Source organism: Macrobrachium rosenbergii, chromosome 2 (genome assembly GCF_040412425.1).
Source record: "Macrobrachium rosenbergii isolate ZJJX-2024 chromosome 2, ASM4041242v1, whole genome shotgun sequence".
Taxonomy (NCBI): domain Eukaryota; kingdom Metazoa; phylum Arthropoda; class Malacostraca; order Decapoda; family Palaemonidae; genus Macrobrachium; species Macrobrachium rosenbergii.
Genome location: NC_089742.1, coordinates 26,766,205 through 26,781,984, shown reverse-complemented (window position 1 = coordinate 26,781,984; position 15,780 = coordinate 26,766,205). Strand labels below are relative to the sequence as shown.

The following is a 15,780-nucleotide window of genomic DNA, read 5'->3' as shown; positions in this document are numbered from 1 at the left end:
GGCGTGAGATGTCGCTACAATTTAGCGCTTCCAGCCCCAAGGGATGCTCTTGTTGAGCAAAAATACTCTAGGGGCTGTTTTCCGGCGTGTTTCGGTAGTTTAATGGATTTAATTGTGTAATTATAGCTTAAAAATAAGATTCACACACATCTATAATACAATCTATACTCCACGACATGGTTAGCAATTCCATCCTAAGTTGGCTGCTCGTGTTGAGCGCAAATACTCCAGAGTGGTTTTCCCGCGTTTTTCGGTGGTTTAAAGAATGTAATTGTGTAATTATCATTTCAAAATAAAATTAACGTAAATATATATTGTATTCTATCCTGCTCGGTGTGAAAATTTTGATAATTTCCGATTTTTTAAAATAAATTTTTCCCTTTTCGTAGCCCGGTGGTGTGAGATGTTGCTACACTTTAGCGACTCCATCCCAAGTTGGGTAGCTCATGTTGAGCACGAATCCCCTATAGGGCCGTTTTCCGCGGTTTATTGGATATAATTGTGTAATTATTGCTTCAGAATAAAATTTACATAAATCTATAATATATTCTGCACTCCACAACGTGAAAATTCGGATAATTTCTGGTTTTTAAGGAATTATTGCCTCTTCGTAGCCCTGTGGCGTGAGATGCTGCTACACTTTAGCATTCCATCCGAAGTTAGGGTGCTCGTGTTGAGCGCAAATACTCTAGGGTCGTTTTCCGGCGTCTTTCGGTTGTTTAATGGATTAAATCTGTTTCAAAATACAATTTCTATAAATATATAATGTGTTCTATCCTGCAAAGGGCGGAAATTTTGATATTTTCGAGGTTTTAGGAAATTATTGCCTGTCTGTAGCTACTTAATGTACTCTCCTGCTCAAAAACACCGGCATTTCATAAAACTACTCTGTAGCGTAAACATATAAAAATGTCTATTCCATCCTCAAACAAGGAAATCTAAGCTTCTTTCCTTCAATATATCAAGATACGCATGTAGCAACGTACTCCTGCACAAAGACGCAGTTCAGCAAAGTCGCCAATGTCGGTCTGTCATTGTTTCAACGTCGAGAGAACAGTGGAAGTATTTCGTGCGTACCCGCATATCGTACCGCTATTTCTCTGCAATGTACCTTTCGGCATTCGTCAAGGTTCATTGGGGAGGCGGGGAGGGGGAATAGGGATGTCGACGTGTTTACGTCACAGATGTGAATATGATGTCTAGATGGCCGTGGCATTGGTTTAAGGGTGTTAACCTCCCGGGCGCCATATTACCACTCATTACAAACAAAGGGGCTTGAACAAATTAACAGTAATGGCGTTACGGTCGCAGATGCGATGTCCGGTGAATGACGCGATACTCCGGAACTCTTATTCCACATTTTTTCTACTTTTCCCAAGGACTTTCACTCCATATTTTTGTACTTTTCCCAAAGACTCTTGCTCCACATTTGTGTATTAAGATCTCATTTCCTCCTCTGAGGACAAACCCCAACCTTAATTTCTTTTAAAGTACGTATAAACAAAACACAAACACAAAGAGTTAATGGTGAGAAGTATTTGGACGGGATCCAATGTCCTCCCTGTTGCCGAAAAGGTGAGACGATTTTATGGGACCTCGTGCGTAACAGACCCGTTAACCCATGGCTTGGTCCTCCCCCGCGCCCAGAGCCACAGGTTGGCGGCAAGTGTCCCTGGCTCCTTGTATGAACGAAAGCTAGGGAACTACTTCTATTACTACTACTACTGCTGATATTAGTGATACTATAATAATAGCAACAAATATACTCAATTAAATTAGTGTACTGCTAAAGGAAAATGCGAAAACAAGAAGATATTCTGGAAGAAATTAGACATAGGCCTACAGTTTCAAAAAAGGTCCGACATTACTATGACTACTACTAGTAGTAATATTATAAATAGTAACGAATTTACCCAATTAAATGAGTGTATTGGACTTCAGTTGCCAAAGGAACTAAAGAAAGATGCGAAAAAGGGGATATACAGGAAGAAATTAGACGTAGGGCTACATTTTCAAAAATGCCATGACATGGAAAAGCTATAGTTCTCAGGGAAAACTATAACTACCAAATAACTAAAGGGTCCCACCCACAGGCCTACATAAATAAATCAAGAAGATAATGACTATAATACAATGAATGGCGAACCCTTGATAGGGATACAAACTCACTCTCTCTACCGGAAGTGTCCAACTAACATCTTCTTGGGTACACCACGTCGGTGACGCAATGGCCCTAGTTGGAGAGAGAGAGAGATTTTTATGACTGTTTCACCACTTGAACAACTACATGAAAGAACCAGGCAATGTATATATATAATATATATATATATATATATATATATATATATATATATATATATATCTATATATATGTATATATATATATATATATATATATATATATATATATATATATATATATATATATATATATATATATATTGTTTATATATATATATATATATATATATAGATAGACCTATAGAGAGAGAGAGAGGAGAGCTTTATCAAACTATTTCACCACATGAACAATCACGAGGGGCTGATCTGGATATAACGAGAGAGAGAGAGAGAGAGAGAGAGAGAGAGAGAGAGATCGGCCACGTGGCGGTTGATGTATGATAATTGGTAAAAATAATGATGGCCTTGGCTAATCACGATGCTGGTTCCACAACAGATAAAGCCAAAGAATCACCAGAATCACCAATTTCATCAGGGATACTATTTAAGTAGCAGTATTATAATAATTTACTTAAATAGTTATTAGGTCGTTACTTAAGTAGTTAGTTGATGACGTAATGTCGACGAAACTAACTGGATTAGAACGTTTTAGGACTAGGCTCACTTATCGTCCATCTTGGGAGGCTGTAGAGGGAGACAGGCTCTGATCAGCCTAGTTCAGTAAAATCTTGCTTTCCATTGTAATGACAGACCCACACAGAAAGTCCATTCGCTTTCTCCTGATACCCTAAAGACTTTCTCTTTCCCATGAGCCTAATCTATTGTATATTAATCTTAGTCGTCTCATTTTATCCCTTTCAGTTTCATTGTCTTCAGTGCCTGACAAAATACTTAAGGGGTAAAGAAAACGGAATCTCAACTCGGTAGGAAAAGATAATTCAGTCATTATCAGTCTTAAGATACCCGTTATCAAGTCGTTCTACGTAGAGATAACGAATAAATGGATCAAGCTGATAAATTGTCGGCGACTTGCTAATAAGCTCATCAGCTGTGTCTTATCACCCGGTGATAACGGATACCCGCTCACACACAACGGTTCAAGTTTCTTCAGTTGTTTGTGGAGAAGAGATTTTGAGGTTATCACCGTCACTAAGCAATAATAACGTGGATTTCATCATCATCGCTATCATTATCAATAACTATAATGATATGAATAATAATATTAATGAAAATAACTCATATGCGACTACCACTAGTACTAATTAATACTGCCCTCTAGAGATGAGACTAATGCAAGTCTCTATCTGTCATGGCTTACGTAACTCACTGTATTATCTATGATAAATTCCCTGTTCGTTCAAGTGGTGTTGCATCATCATCATCCTCATTGGAAGAAGAAGAAGAAGAAGAAGAAGAAGAAGAAGAAGAAGAAGAAGAAGAAGAAGAGAATGTCTGTTCGTTCTTAAGCTCGTTGATTGTGTCCTGAAGTCGATCGCAACAAAATGACATAGTCTGTCTGCACAGACAAAGACATTTCTATCTATCTATCTGTCTATCTATACTTGAATTGCAGAAAGAATTAAATTTTCATCTTGGAAGCAGAGGCTGACTTCAGTCATACTCACGTAGAGCCTGACCTACATTCGTACATGTGACCTCAATAAGTATCCTCCAAGTAATCAATTTTCGTTGGCAAAACTAGACGACTCTTGTATTTTCCCATTTAAGTGAATTGCTTAATGATAATTCACGGCCACTTATCTACTTTATATATAAGTATGAAACACTCAACACTTAACGGATGTAAGTAGGAAGTTCAGTTAGCAGTATAAAATATATTTGGCTGCGTTCGCTAATGAGAGAATTTATTAGGCCTAGTGTTTGTTACTTGAACGAAGTTTGTAAGTTTACGATGTTTTCTGCCAAGAGCAAAATGGACAAGTGAATAAATAAATAAGCAGCTAAATAAATAAGTAGATATATAAATAAATAAATAGATGAGTAAATAAATAAATAAATAAAACCACTAGTAAGAGAATTCACTAAGTCAAATGTTTGTTACTTAGCCTAAAAGTTTGTATTTTCCAGTGTTTTTGAGATGCCAAGATCAAAGTAAATAAGAAAGAAAACAAACAAATAAATAAATAAATAGATGAATAAATAAATAAATAAATAAATAAATAAATAAATAAGTACCATTCGCCACCATTACGAGAACTTCAGACTCAGAGAATTCACTTAACGGAGCCAGCGGGTAATAGGTTAATACAACACCTTCAGAACATCAATAACTGACTAAAATAACACTTGATACTTTAATCAATATTCCCTGACGAGTAAAATGACACTTAATACAGTAACAAGTGTCCCCTGACGGAGTATCAGTAGCTAATATAAGCGTAGCCCTGAATACTGACTATATACTCCGTTGTATTTGGTATGAGGGTACATGTATAAATAAACCACATTGAGTCCTAATCTCACACATCTGCTTAGGGAAGACAGTTGTGCATATACATAAAGAGAGAGAGAGAGAGAGAGAGAGAGAGAGAGAGAGAGAGAGAGAGACCTGCGATAAGGGCTTATGAGTGAAATTAGTACCATTGATGTCAAGTCACACGCCACCCTTAGACCATTGCTAGGAGACAAGAGAGAGAGAGAGAGAGAGAGAGAGAGAGAGAGAGAGAGAAGGGCGAATGAGTATAGAATTAGTACTATTGATGTCAAGTCACACGCCACTGTAGACCATCGTTATGAGACAACACTGGAAAAATCATACGTCAGATTTTGGAGACACTTAATATGGCGATGCTTACGTCACACACACACATTTAACATGCTTACAAACACGTGACTAACGATCTGATAGACTAGTGATTCTATATTTTATTCTGTTTGTGCGTTTGTTAGTTTAATAACAAGTTACGTGGGAATTAAAGAGCGATTTTCAGCCATATTTCTTCACAAAAAGTTTATCATTGTAATTTTTTTTTATTGTTCAACTTACAATGTAAGTAATGACACCTTACTTTTACTTTTAATTAAAGTGATAATGATTTTTTAATGATAAATATATGCACAAAACTTTAAAATATACACAAAATATATTTGGAATTCTCATATAACAAAATATTTACGTGAACAAGAAATTCTATGAACGCTAAATTTAGACACCACCAAGATGTACCTTAGTACCATCATGTACTGCGCCATCTTTTTGCATATACTATTAATCATACACAACTGATCACATATTAAAAAATAACTTCGTTTTACTCATCATATAACGTAAAAAACGAATGCAGTTAAGTATAGTCACGTAAATCCAATTAGGGGTGATTTTTAAAGATCACCGTGATTAAGCGTAAGTGATCTGTGAGGTCCCACTGAACCATTTTGACTATGGTACTAGGGAAGTTATTATTATTATTATTTATATATTATTATTATTTATCTATCATATATATATATATATATATATATATATATATATATTATATATATATATATATATATATATATATATATATATATATATATAGGTAACTCATTTGCACACGGAGAGAAAGATCAGTAAAACTTTTCTCAATAAAGCCTCTCCTCCCACAACTCGATAAATGTGATAGAATGAACGCATGGTTGCGCTCGCTCGCGCGCGCCCAGTCTTTCGTAGCATGAGTTCAGGGGTGTAACTGTTTTTAGCTCCCTGTTTGGTAACGGAAATATCATTCTAGCCTGTTTATGAACTTCTGTTCTCAACGGTAGGCCTGTTTAAGCCTCTGTTATCAAGGCTTTTTTTTGTTTAAACCTCTGTCATCAAGCTGAATCCAGGATGGGCCGGAGTTCAGTTCCCCCGACCGGCTGATGAAGAGTTAGAGGAATTTATTTCTGGTGATAGAAATTAATTTCTCGCTATAATGTGGTTCGGATTCCACAATAAGCTGTAGGTCCCGTTGCTATAGGTAGCCAACTGGTTCTTAGCCACGTAAAATAAGTCTAATCCTTCGGGCCAGCCCTAGGAGAGCTGTTAATCAGCTCAGTAGTCTGGTTAAACTAAGGTATACTTAACTATAAATTAATGTGGCTTTTTTCCTGTGACTAATTTGGCTAGGCAAAAGTGTCACTTTTTTCCTGTGACTCTTTCCCGCCACACATCAATAATCTATTATTAACGCTTTTAATTTTAAACCTGTTAGCAAGTTATAGACTTATAGGCGTTGTTTATTTATGCAGTTCAACACCTAATTTTAATTCAGTTTACTTAAAACCTTTCTATTTTAATTATGAGTTATAGTTTATTCATTCCTATAATTTATTATAGTAAATTTTAAGTGATCTTTGATTGGACCGATGAGGATAGGTCGGAGACTTGACTCTGCTTGAAATGTATCTGAAATATCGAGATGAGCGGAGCCGTTAAATTTAACATTTTTCAAACAATCTCCTTCTTTCTTTTTAAACTATATAACTCCTTCTTCTTCTGTGTTTCTTTCTCTCTTCTTTAAACTATTTACAAACGTCACCCTACGATCCTACGTAAGATTGAAGGAGTCCGGGAAAACTGAACTATTTTTTAAATCTCGAGATAAACGGTGCCGTTGAATTTTGAAACTTTTCAAACAATTCACGAAAGTGATCCTTATGGGGCTATCTTCTTTTTCTTTATTATTTAACTTCTTCTTTCTCTCTTCTTCTTTTTATTATTTACAAACGCGATCCTACCACCCTAAATTGAAGGGCCCTGGAAAATCCTCCACTATTTAATCCGAGATAAGCGATCCTACGGGCGCTATCGTCTCTTTTTTTCCATTATTTAACTTCTTCTTTCTCCCTTCTCTTTTTATTATTTACAAACGCGATCCTACCATCCTAAGAAGGATGGCAGGAGCCCCGGAAAATCCTCCACTATTAAATCTGAGATAAACGGTGCCGTTAAATTTGAAACTTTTCAAACAATTCACGAAAACGATCCTACGGGCGCTATCTTCCCCTTCTTCATTATTTAACTTCTTCTTTCTCTCTTCTCTTTTTATTATTTACAAACGCGATCCTACCATCCTACGAAGGATGGCAGGAGCCCGGGAAAACCAAACCACCGTTTAGTTCGGCGCGCGCCAGAGGCGTGAGAACACGCGCCGCGGATTCCTGTGGTGTTTGTGGAAGAGTTATTTACGACCTGTGGAAATAACGTTATTTAACTGGTCCTCGCTTTTGTTTTCAATGTCTGTGAGAAATTCAAAGTGTTTTGATTTTGTCAATGACCTGTTTTGGTGTAAAATTGTTTGAGAGAAGGCTCTAAAAGGTCTTATAAAAAGTGCGTTTTGATTTTGTCAATGACGTGTTTTGGTGTAAAAATTAGTCACGTGATTTGAAACAATGTTATTAACTGATCGCTTTCGCTTTTATTATTGGCGTGATTTAATATTCTATGTTTAATTATAGACTATTGTTAATTATGTTAAGAAGTATGTTTATATATTAGTTTCGAAGTCTCGCGATAATTCTTCAATGTCTGTTTACCACTTAAGACAAAATACATTTTTTCCTATTTGCTAATTAACCACTCCATCCTGGAAGCTTTGTTTACGTAACGCCTCGCTCTCCCGTTTGTTTGTTTGTGTTTTTTGTTTATGTTTGTGTGTTTGCGAACCGTCACGCTCTGCTGAGGACGTTAAGAAATTCACCGACTGAACGTGGCCTGTCCGCTAAGGCCCTCCCCCGCAACCCGCCAAAAAAAAAAAAAGTTTCTCTCATGTTTGAAAGTTTCACGAACGAATGAAATCAGTTATTTGGTGTGGAACGAAGCAGCTTCAGAGTTCTCTCTCTCTCTCTCTCTCTCTCTCTCTCTCTCTCTCTCTCTCTCTCTCTCTCTCAAAAGCACGCTTTCCGGGTTGGTGTAGGTCTGGTTATGTATGATAAAACAGCTTTAATTTGTCATTAACGAATGAAATTAGGCTCAGTAGGCCTATATCTCAGAGATCACGCTTTTGTCAAGCACTAGTACTTCCTAGGCCTATAGGGCATCAATACCCAGTTTCTCCATTTATTACTACTGCCACAGAGGTCATAGGTCACTTATGGGGCATGTCCTTCGAGGAATGAGTTCAAAATCTTAAACTAAGCTCTTTCCTAACCCCATGGTACTTCTTAGGCTTATATAGGGTATCAATGCCCAAGTTTTTCCGTTTTTTATCACCGTAAAAGAGGTCATAGGTCACTTAAGGGGCATAGCCTTCAAGGAATGAGTTGAAAGTCCTAAACTAGGCCCTTTCCTGCCGTACGAGATGCTTCTTTCTCACCCCTTGGTACTTCCTAGGCCTATAGGGCACCAGTGACCAGTTTTTTCATTTATTACTACTGTCACAGAGGTCATAGGTCACTTATGGGGCATGTCCTTCAAGGAATGAGTTCAAAATCCAATATTAGGCCCTTTCCTGCCGTAGGATCTGCTTCTGCCTTAACCCCTGGTATTTCTTAGGCCTATAGGGCATCAATAACCAGGTTTTCCATTTATTACCACCGCAACAAAGGTCATAGGTCATTTATGGGACATGTCCTTTGACTAATGAGTTCAAAGTCCTAACCTAGGCTCTCTACTGCCTTAGGACACAGCGTATTAAAATCCTACGCCATGGGAACTTCCTGAGGCTTCAGGAAAGACACAAGTACCCCTGAGTATGTACACATACAGGCATTTTCTATGTACACTTTCCTTTAGTGTGCAAAAATCCAGACACTGGAGAAATGGATCATTTCTTCAGCGCTTGGACTTCAGTTTGCACGGCAACTGGACCTGTAATCATTCATCATGACTGAAAGCAATTGATTGCCCGTGAAAAGTTGGACGGTGTTGTTTCTGTGCATGAGCGAAGGCTGTTGGTGTGAATTCTCTCTCTCTCTCTCTCTCTCTCTCTCTCTCTCTCTCTCTCTCTCAGACACACACACACAGGATATATATATTTATATATAGTGTGTAACCCTTTAGACTCAGTGGAGTATGTAGATTGACCATGAAAAATTGGGCGTTGCTGTTTCTGTGCAAAAGTGAAGGCTGGCTGTTGGTGTGAGATTCTCTCTCTCTCTCTCTCTCTCTCTCTCTCTCTCTCTCTCTCTCTCTCTCTCTCTCTCTCTCTCTCTCTCACACACACACACATACAGAATATATATGTATAACCCTTTAGACTCAGTGAGTGAAGTAATATCTCAGATACTTGGCGAGGCAATAATTATCTTTATTTTTCTTTTCCTTTCCTACTTCTTCTTCTCCCCCATCTTGTCAATATCACCATTTCCAGCTTTCCTCGAGAGAGAGAGAGAGAGAGAGAGAGAGAGAGAGTAGTTGATCAGCACGACTGCAAACCCCATCTATAGCTTAATACAGTCTTATACGTGGTTTAATGCTCGGAACTGTGACTATACTGTGACGACTATTAATGCTAAAATAACACTCCAAGTCCAACTCTCTCTCTCTCTCTCTCTTTGCTTTCGTGCTTTTTCGTGCCTGTTCGTGCCAGTTTGTTTTGGCTCTCCTACGATTCTCTGTGCCTCTTTCTCTCCCTTTTATTGCCGAGTCACTGTCACCCATTTGTCCAATCGTCTATGAAGTGAATCTTCATTGGTTTAGGGTCTAGACAGTCTGACAGGCGCAGGCAAACCAGTTACTGTTGAAGTGTTGTAGGGAGAGATAGGTCTATTATACTCTGGACTCTTTGTTTGTAAATGTTCGAGGTGGTTTTCCCGTATCCTAGACTCATAGTTGTAAATATGAAGTGGATCTTGACTGGTTTAGACAGTCTAACAGGCACAGGTAAACCAGTTACTGTTGGAGTGGTGTAGAGGAAACATAGGCCTATTATAATCTAGACTCATTGTTTGTAAACATTCGAGCTGGTCTTCTCACACCCTAGACTCATTGTTGTGAATATGTTAGGTGATGCTATGTATGTTTGTGTAAAGTGCGATAGCCCTTAACCGGTGTATTCCTTTCTACACTTACACACACACACACAAGCACCCACACACATTGTGTAAGTGCGTGGGGCTCCAATCTTGAGGAAGTTTTCTGTACATAAGCCTCCTTTGGAGGCAATATATTGCTTTAGACGGTTGCTTTAGGAGGTAAATCATATTTGGAGCTCTCTCTCTCTCTCTCTCTCTCTCTCTTCTCTCTCTCTGTGTGTGTGTGTGTGTGTGTGTGTGAAGGAATCCCTTTACAAAGGGTTTTGATGGATTCCTAAACCACAGAAAGTGTTAGATAAAAACTTTGTATCACTGCTCAAAGGTTAATAAATAAAAAGGCGTATTGAAAGTTGTAGGCCTATAATCACCGCATTGCCGAATACTGAATTATCATTAAAGGGAATATTAGGCCTAGACTTAGGAAAACAGCCCTTTTTCGCAATTTATGACGTCATAACCTTGTATCTTCATCACTTACTTGTCTTGATGATTCAAGTAACAAGGTAGCAAATAAACTTTATCATTTATTCTTTATGCAGACAAAAATAAGGATCAGTTCTTTCAGAAAATTGAAAAAATGAAATAAGGAACCGCGACGGAGCCTTTATTGATTAGAAATCGCATTTCCGCTTTCCAAATCGCCCTACAATTTGGTGCGGGTGAACGGCTTAATCGAGTTTGACGAATCAAACGCACCTTTTATCGGTCTATGTAGTTTTCTTTGCGTCGTTAGTTTGGGCGACTTTTAAATAAAGCTTTCGTTATAAGTTGGTAGAACGAAGAATATAATATAATTTTATATGGAAGCAACAGAGGGAATACAAAGGAATAAAGGGAATGCCATAGAAGACGGAAGAGGGGAACTCTCTCTCTCTCTCTCTCTCTCTCTCTCTCTCTCTCTCTCTCTCTCTCTCTCTCTCTCTCTCTCAAAGTTGTTATAGCTTTCTAAGGTACGGACTTTGTTGTGGCATCTAATCTATGCATTTTCTGTTACAGTGAGAGGGAAAGTCTCTCTCTCTCTCTCTCTCTCTCTCTCTCTCTCTCTCTCTCTCTCTCTCTCTCTCTCTCTCTCTCTCTCTCTTCCAGTATGTCATTCTAGTTGATACTGTGGTGTCTATACATGTTTTATTATCATAGGTAGGGTATGCACAATTCAGGGAAAACTCTCTCTCTCTCTCTCTCTCTCTCTCTCTCTCTCTCTCTCTCTCTCTCTGAGGGTGTTAAATCCTCTTCTTTCAGCCCTTCAGCACAGGCAGACAGGGGGATTAAATCCTAAAATATAATAGCCTACTTAGAGAATTCTACACTTGGTGAATCTCTCTCTCTCTCTCTCTCTCTCTCTCTCTCTCTCTCTCTCTCTCTCTTTCTGTCACGTATTTAAGTACGTGATACGCATCTTTAGGGACGAGGTTAGCAACGTTCTGGAGAGTAATTGGTCCGTAGACAGCATTTGGCAACAACACATAATATGAATACCGAAATACTGGCTACAGACCGATATATACAGACCCTTAAAACATATGCTAGTATATCCTATAAATATAACATTAGACTAATATACAAAGATTTAGACTAATATACAAAGCTTTAGATTAATATACAATTCTTTAGACCAATATACAGTACATATCCTTAGACCGATATACATAAAATTAGACCATTATACATAGCCTTAGACTGATATACTTAGCCTTAGATTGATGTACATAGCCTTAGACTGACATACATAGTTCTAGACCAATATACAGTCTTTAACCAATGTACATAGGCTATAGACCGATATACAAAGACTTTAGACCAATATACACAAGCTTAGACAGATATACATAGCCTTAGACTGATATGCATAGCCCACTCTAAGCTGTTTAAGTAAAAAATGTCTTATTTTCATTCAACTTGGGCAGTTTATATAACTGGAGGCTAACACAGACCCTTGTTCATTATAGCGACCCTCAAGGGGCTATAATGACGTGAAAGTGACAAAGAGGACTGGTATGGACTTCTGAACCCGGGCCTAATTAATTGCGGTAAAGGATTCTGTTAGCCAGTAGGCCTATATATAAGACGAGTTTGCTTGGAGGATTAAGGTTCATTGAATAACATTCGCCTAAGATTTTGGATTCTAAGTTAACTGAAAACTTTAGTAAACTGAAAATATAGTCTAAGACTGTGAACATCTTAGTGAATATTTTTTTGTAAATATTGAAAACTTTTGTAAATGAAAGATAAAGTCTAAAATTGTAACTATTTGTGTAAATATTTTTCAGGGAAACTTCCAGAAAAATAAACATAAAAATACCACAAAGAAAGTTGATATGAATACCTCGTATTCATAGAATATGCACACGTTGAATATTTAAAGTGAGTCTATTTTTTTTTATTTCAGTTCAATATACTTTTTAACAAAAACGAACTTTGATAATGAAATCCACATCACTGGAAGATTGGAAGTACTATTTGAAGTGAAACAAGTGTTGCGTTGTTATCAAGAGCAAGCTTAGTGAGTTCAAGTTATTTGAAACTATAAAAACAACTAAGATGTGACTGAAGAGAAAAGTAAAGAGTAAGTGATTATGAACTATTATACTATAATCTTGCATTTAAAGTAGGCCTATATTAGAATATAACAAATTTCTACAGAAAAGAAAAGCAAAGATATGACTCAAGAATAAAGAGAAGTTATTAGTGAACGATATATTATGATTTTCCACTCGAATTAGGCCTATGTTAAACAACAAACTTCTACAGTAAAGAAGAAAAATGACATTGTTTGTGATAAAATGTGATAACAGTGCTTTGTGCATAGTTAAACAAATAGAGACATGGAACATCTGGGCCTACTTTGTTCTCAGAGTAGACTCAGAGTGGTAACTGTCTCCATCCCAATCCTTGCAGAAGACTGTAGACTCAGAGTGTAACTGTCTTCATCCAAATCCTTGCAAAAGACTGTAGACTCAGAGTGGTAACTGTCTCTATCCCAATCCTTGCAAAAGACTGTAGACTCAGAGAGGTAACTGTCTCCATCCCAATCCTTGCAAAAGACTATAGACTCAGAGAGGTAACTGTCTCCATCCGAAACCTTGCAAAAGACTATAGACTCAGGTGGTAACTGTCTCTATCCTAATCCTCGCAAAAGACTGTAGACTTAGAGTGTAACTGTCTCTATCCTAATCCTTGCCAAAGACTGTAGACTCAGAGTGGTGACTGTCTCTTTCCTAATCCTTGCAAAAGACTGTATACTCAAAGTGGTAGCTGTTTCCATCCCAATCTTTGCAAAAGACTGTCGACTCAGAGAGGTAACTGCCTCCATCCTAATCCTTGCAAAAGACTGTAGACTCAGGGTGGTAATTGTCTCCATCCCAATCCTTGCAAAAGACTGTAGTCTCAGAGAGGTAACTGTCTCCATCTTAAACCGAGCAAAAGACTGTAGACTCGGGGTGGTAACTGTCTCCATCCTAATCCCTGAAAAAGACTGTAGACTCAGGGTGGTAACTCTCTATCCTAGTCCTTGCAAATGACTGTAGACTCAGAGTGGTAACTGCCTCTATCCGAATCCTTGCAAAAGACTGTAGTCTCATAGTGGTAACTGTCTCCATCCTAATCCTTGCAAAAGACTGTAGACTCATAGTGGTAATTGTCTCCATCCTAATCCTTGCAAAAGACTGTAGACTCAGCGTGGTAACTGTCTCTATCCGAATCCTTGCAAAAGACTGTAGTCTCATTGTGGTAACTGTCTCCATCCTAATCTTTGCAAAAGACTGTAGACTCATAGTGGCAATTGTCTCCATCCTAATCCTTGCGAAAGACTGTGAGTCTACAGCAAAAATGAAGGAAAAATTGCTTGAAAAACTGTTTAAAAAACTGTATTATCCATGACAGCATGGAAAGCGGACAAGTCATACTTGGTGCATAGTCATAAAAAACAGAAGCAAGAACAGAAAGGGCACTTTTCCACCACCTAGAGTCCTAGACCAACCTCACCCTCGAAGCGTCCATCCTAGGCCTAGTACTCGGCCGAGTTTTAGCACCAGGATGGAGGAGGAGGACGGCCATCCTTCGAATGTTTTCATCCCTCCTGAAACCCTAGGGAGGAATGGGTCCATCAAATGGCTGAATTTATCCATGTACACGAGGAGGGAAGCTTCTATAACCAATGAACACAGAGTTAAGGTAAGTGATTTTTTCAAATTTTCAGAATATTCATTTATTTGTCAGCAGAGTCAGGATGAAGCTGAAGATTTGGTTCATTTGTCAGGGACATTACTGAAAAATGAATTGGTTTGAGAGTTAGCTGGAGAATAAATTCATTTGTCATAAGTTCACTAAAGAGTGAATTCATTTGGCAGAAGATTCACTGTCTGGATGAAGCTGAAGACTTGGTTCACTTGTCAGAAACTGGAAAATGAATTGAATAGGTTTGCTGAAGAATAAACTCATTTGTTATAAAGTTCACTAAAGAATTAATTCATTTGTCAGAAGTTCAGAGAACATAACGAAGATTTAGTTAAACTGTCATTAGCCATAATTAAGTAAGACATTCATTTGTCAAAGGCATTACTGGAAAATGAATTGAACAGTTTTGTCGAACAATAAATTCATTTATTAGTGTCGAAGGAAGACTTAATTCATTTGTCAGAATCTTCATTGAAGAATTAGTTTGGCAAAAGGTACACTGAGGGCTGAATACATTTGTCAGAAAATTTCCGGAAGAATTAATCCTTTTGTCAGAAGAGAGAGAGAGGGGGAGAGAGAGACTAAATCGCACACACACGAGAGAGAGAGAGAGAGAGAGAGAGAGAGAGAGAGAGAGAGACCTTAAAAGACACACACACACAAAAGAGAGCGGGATGGAGAAGAGACACACAAGAGAGAGAGACACACACGCAGAGAGAGAGAGAGAGATAAAACATAAGAGGGAGTGAGATTATAAGTACAACTATTGTACAAAAGATATATTTGACAAACGCAAGTATTGAAAAACTTTGAAAATTGCACACACACACACACAGATAATATATAGAAGCACAGCTACTGTACCAACAATATACATGACAAACGCGAGTATTGAAAAACGTTTAAAATTGAAGCGAGAGAGAGAGAGAGAGAGAGAGAGAGAGAGAGAGAGACGGACCGTAATGGAATCAGAGTTCGCTTTTCAACGGGCGGGTGAATCTGGAAAAAGTTGCTAATGAGAAATCAGGTGCTGCTTTTAAAGGTGTCTTTTACACTGAAACATTAGTCCGAGTCTAACGGACAAGTTTCCCCCAGGTGTAGACACTGGGACTTCTTTTGTTTTGTGTCCGTGCGTCCGTCTGTCACATTTTTTTTTTCTGTTGTTCTTAAAGGTGTCTGTTGCATTGGAACGCTAGACCGAGTCTTATTACAAAGACTCGCGAGGAAATATCACTTGACTCACTGAAACATATTTTTGCTTTTGTTTTGAATGTTCCGTGCGTCCGTCCGTCACGCTTTTGGTAAACATTGCGCTTGTTACAGCGATATTGAATGTTACTGAAATAACTGTTAATTTATCTGCTTTGGTATTCTCTTCCTGCTTTTGTGTTCGCTGACTCTTATAACTTATCTAAAAGACTGAAGGTCTATGGGCCTAGCTTTCCTTTGTGGTTGAGTGATAGACCG

General features: G+C 38.0%; 1 protein-coding gene across 1 annotated transcript in view; it reads left to right on the top strand.

Annotated features, from left to right (window-relative positions):
* The first annotated feature begins 7,321 nt into the window (after positions 1–7,321).
* Positions 7,322–15,780, top strand: part of LOC136844165 (uncharacterized) — a 248,847-nt gene continuing 240,388 nt past the window's right edge. Inside the window, exons 1-2 of the mRNA XM_067113185.1 lie at positions 7,322–7,403; positions 12,408–14,310. Coding sequence (XP_066969286.1) covers positions 14,173–14,310 — 138 coding nt within the window. The 5' untranslated portion in view covers positions 7,322–7,403; positions 12,408–14,172. The remainder of the gene's footprint in view (positions 7,404–12,407; positions 14,311–15,780) is intronic.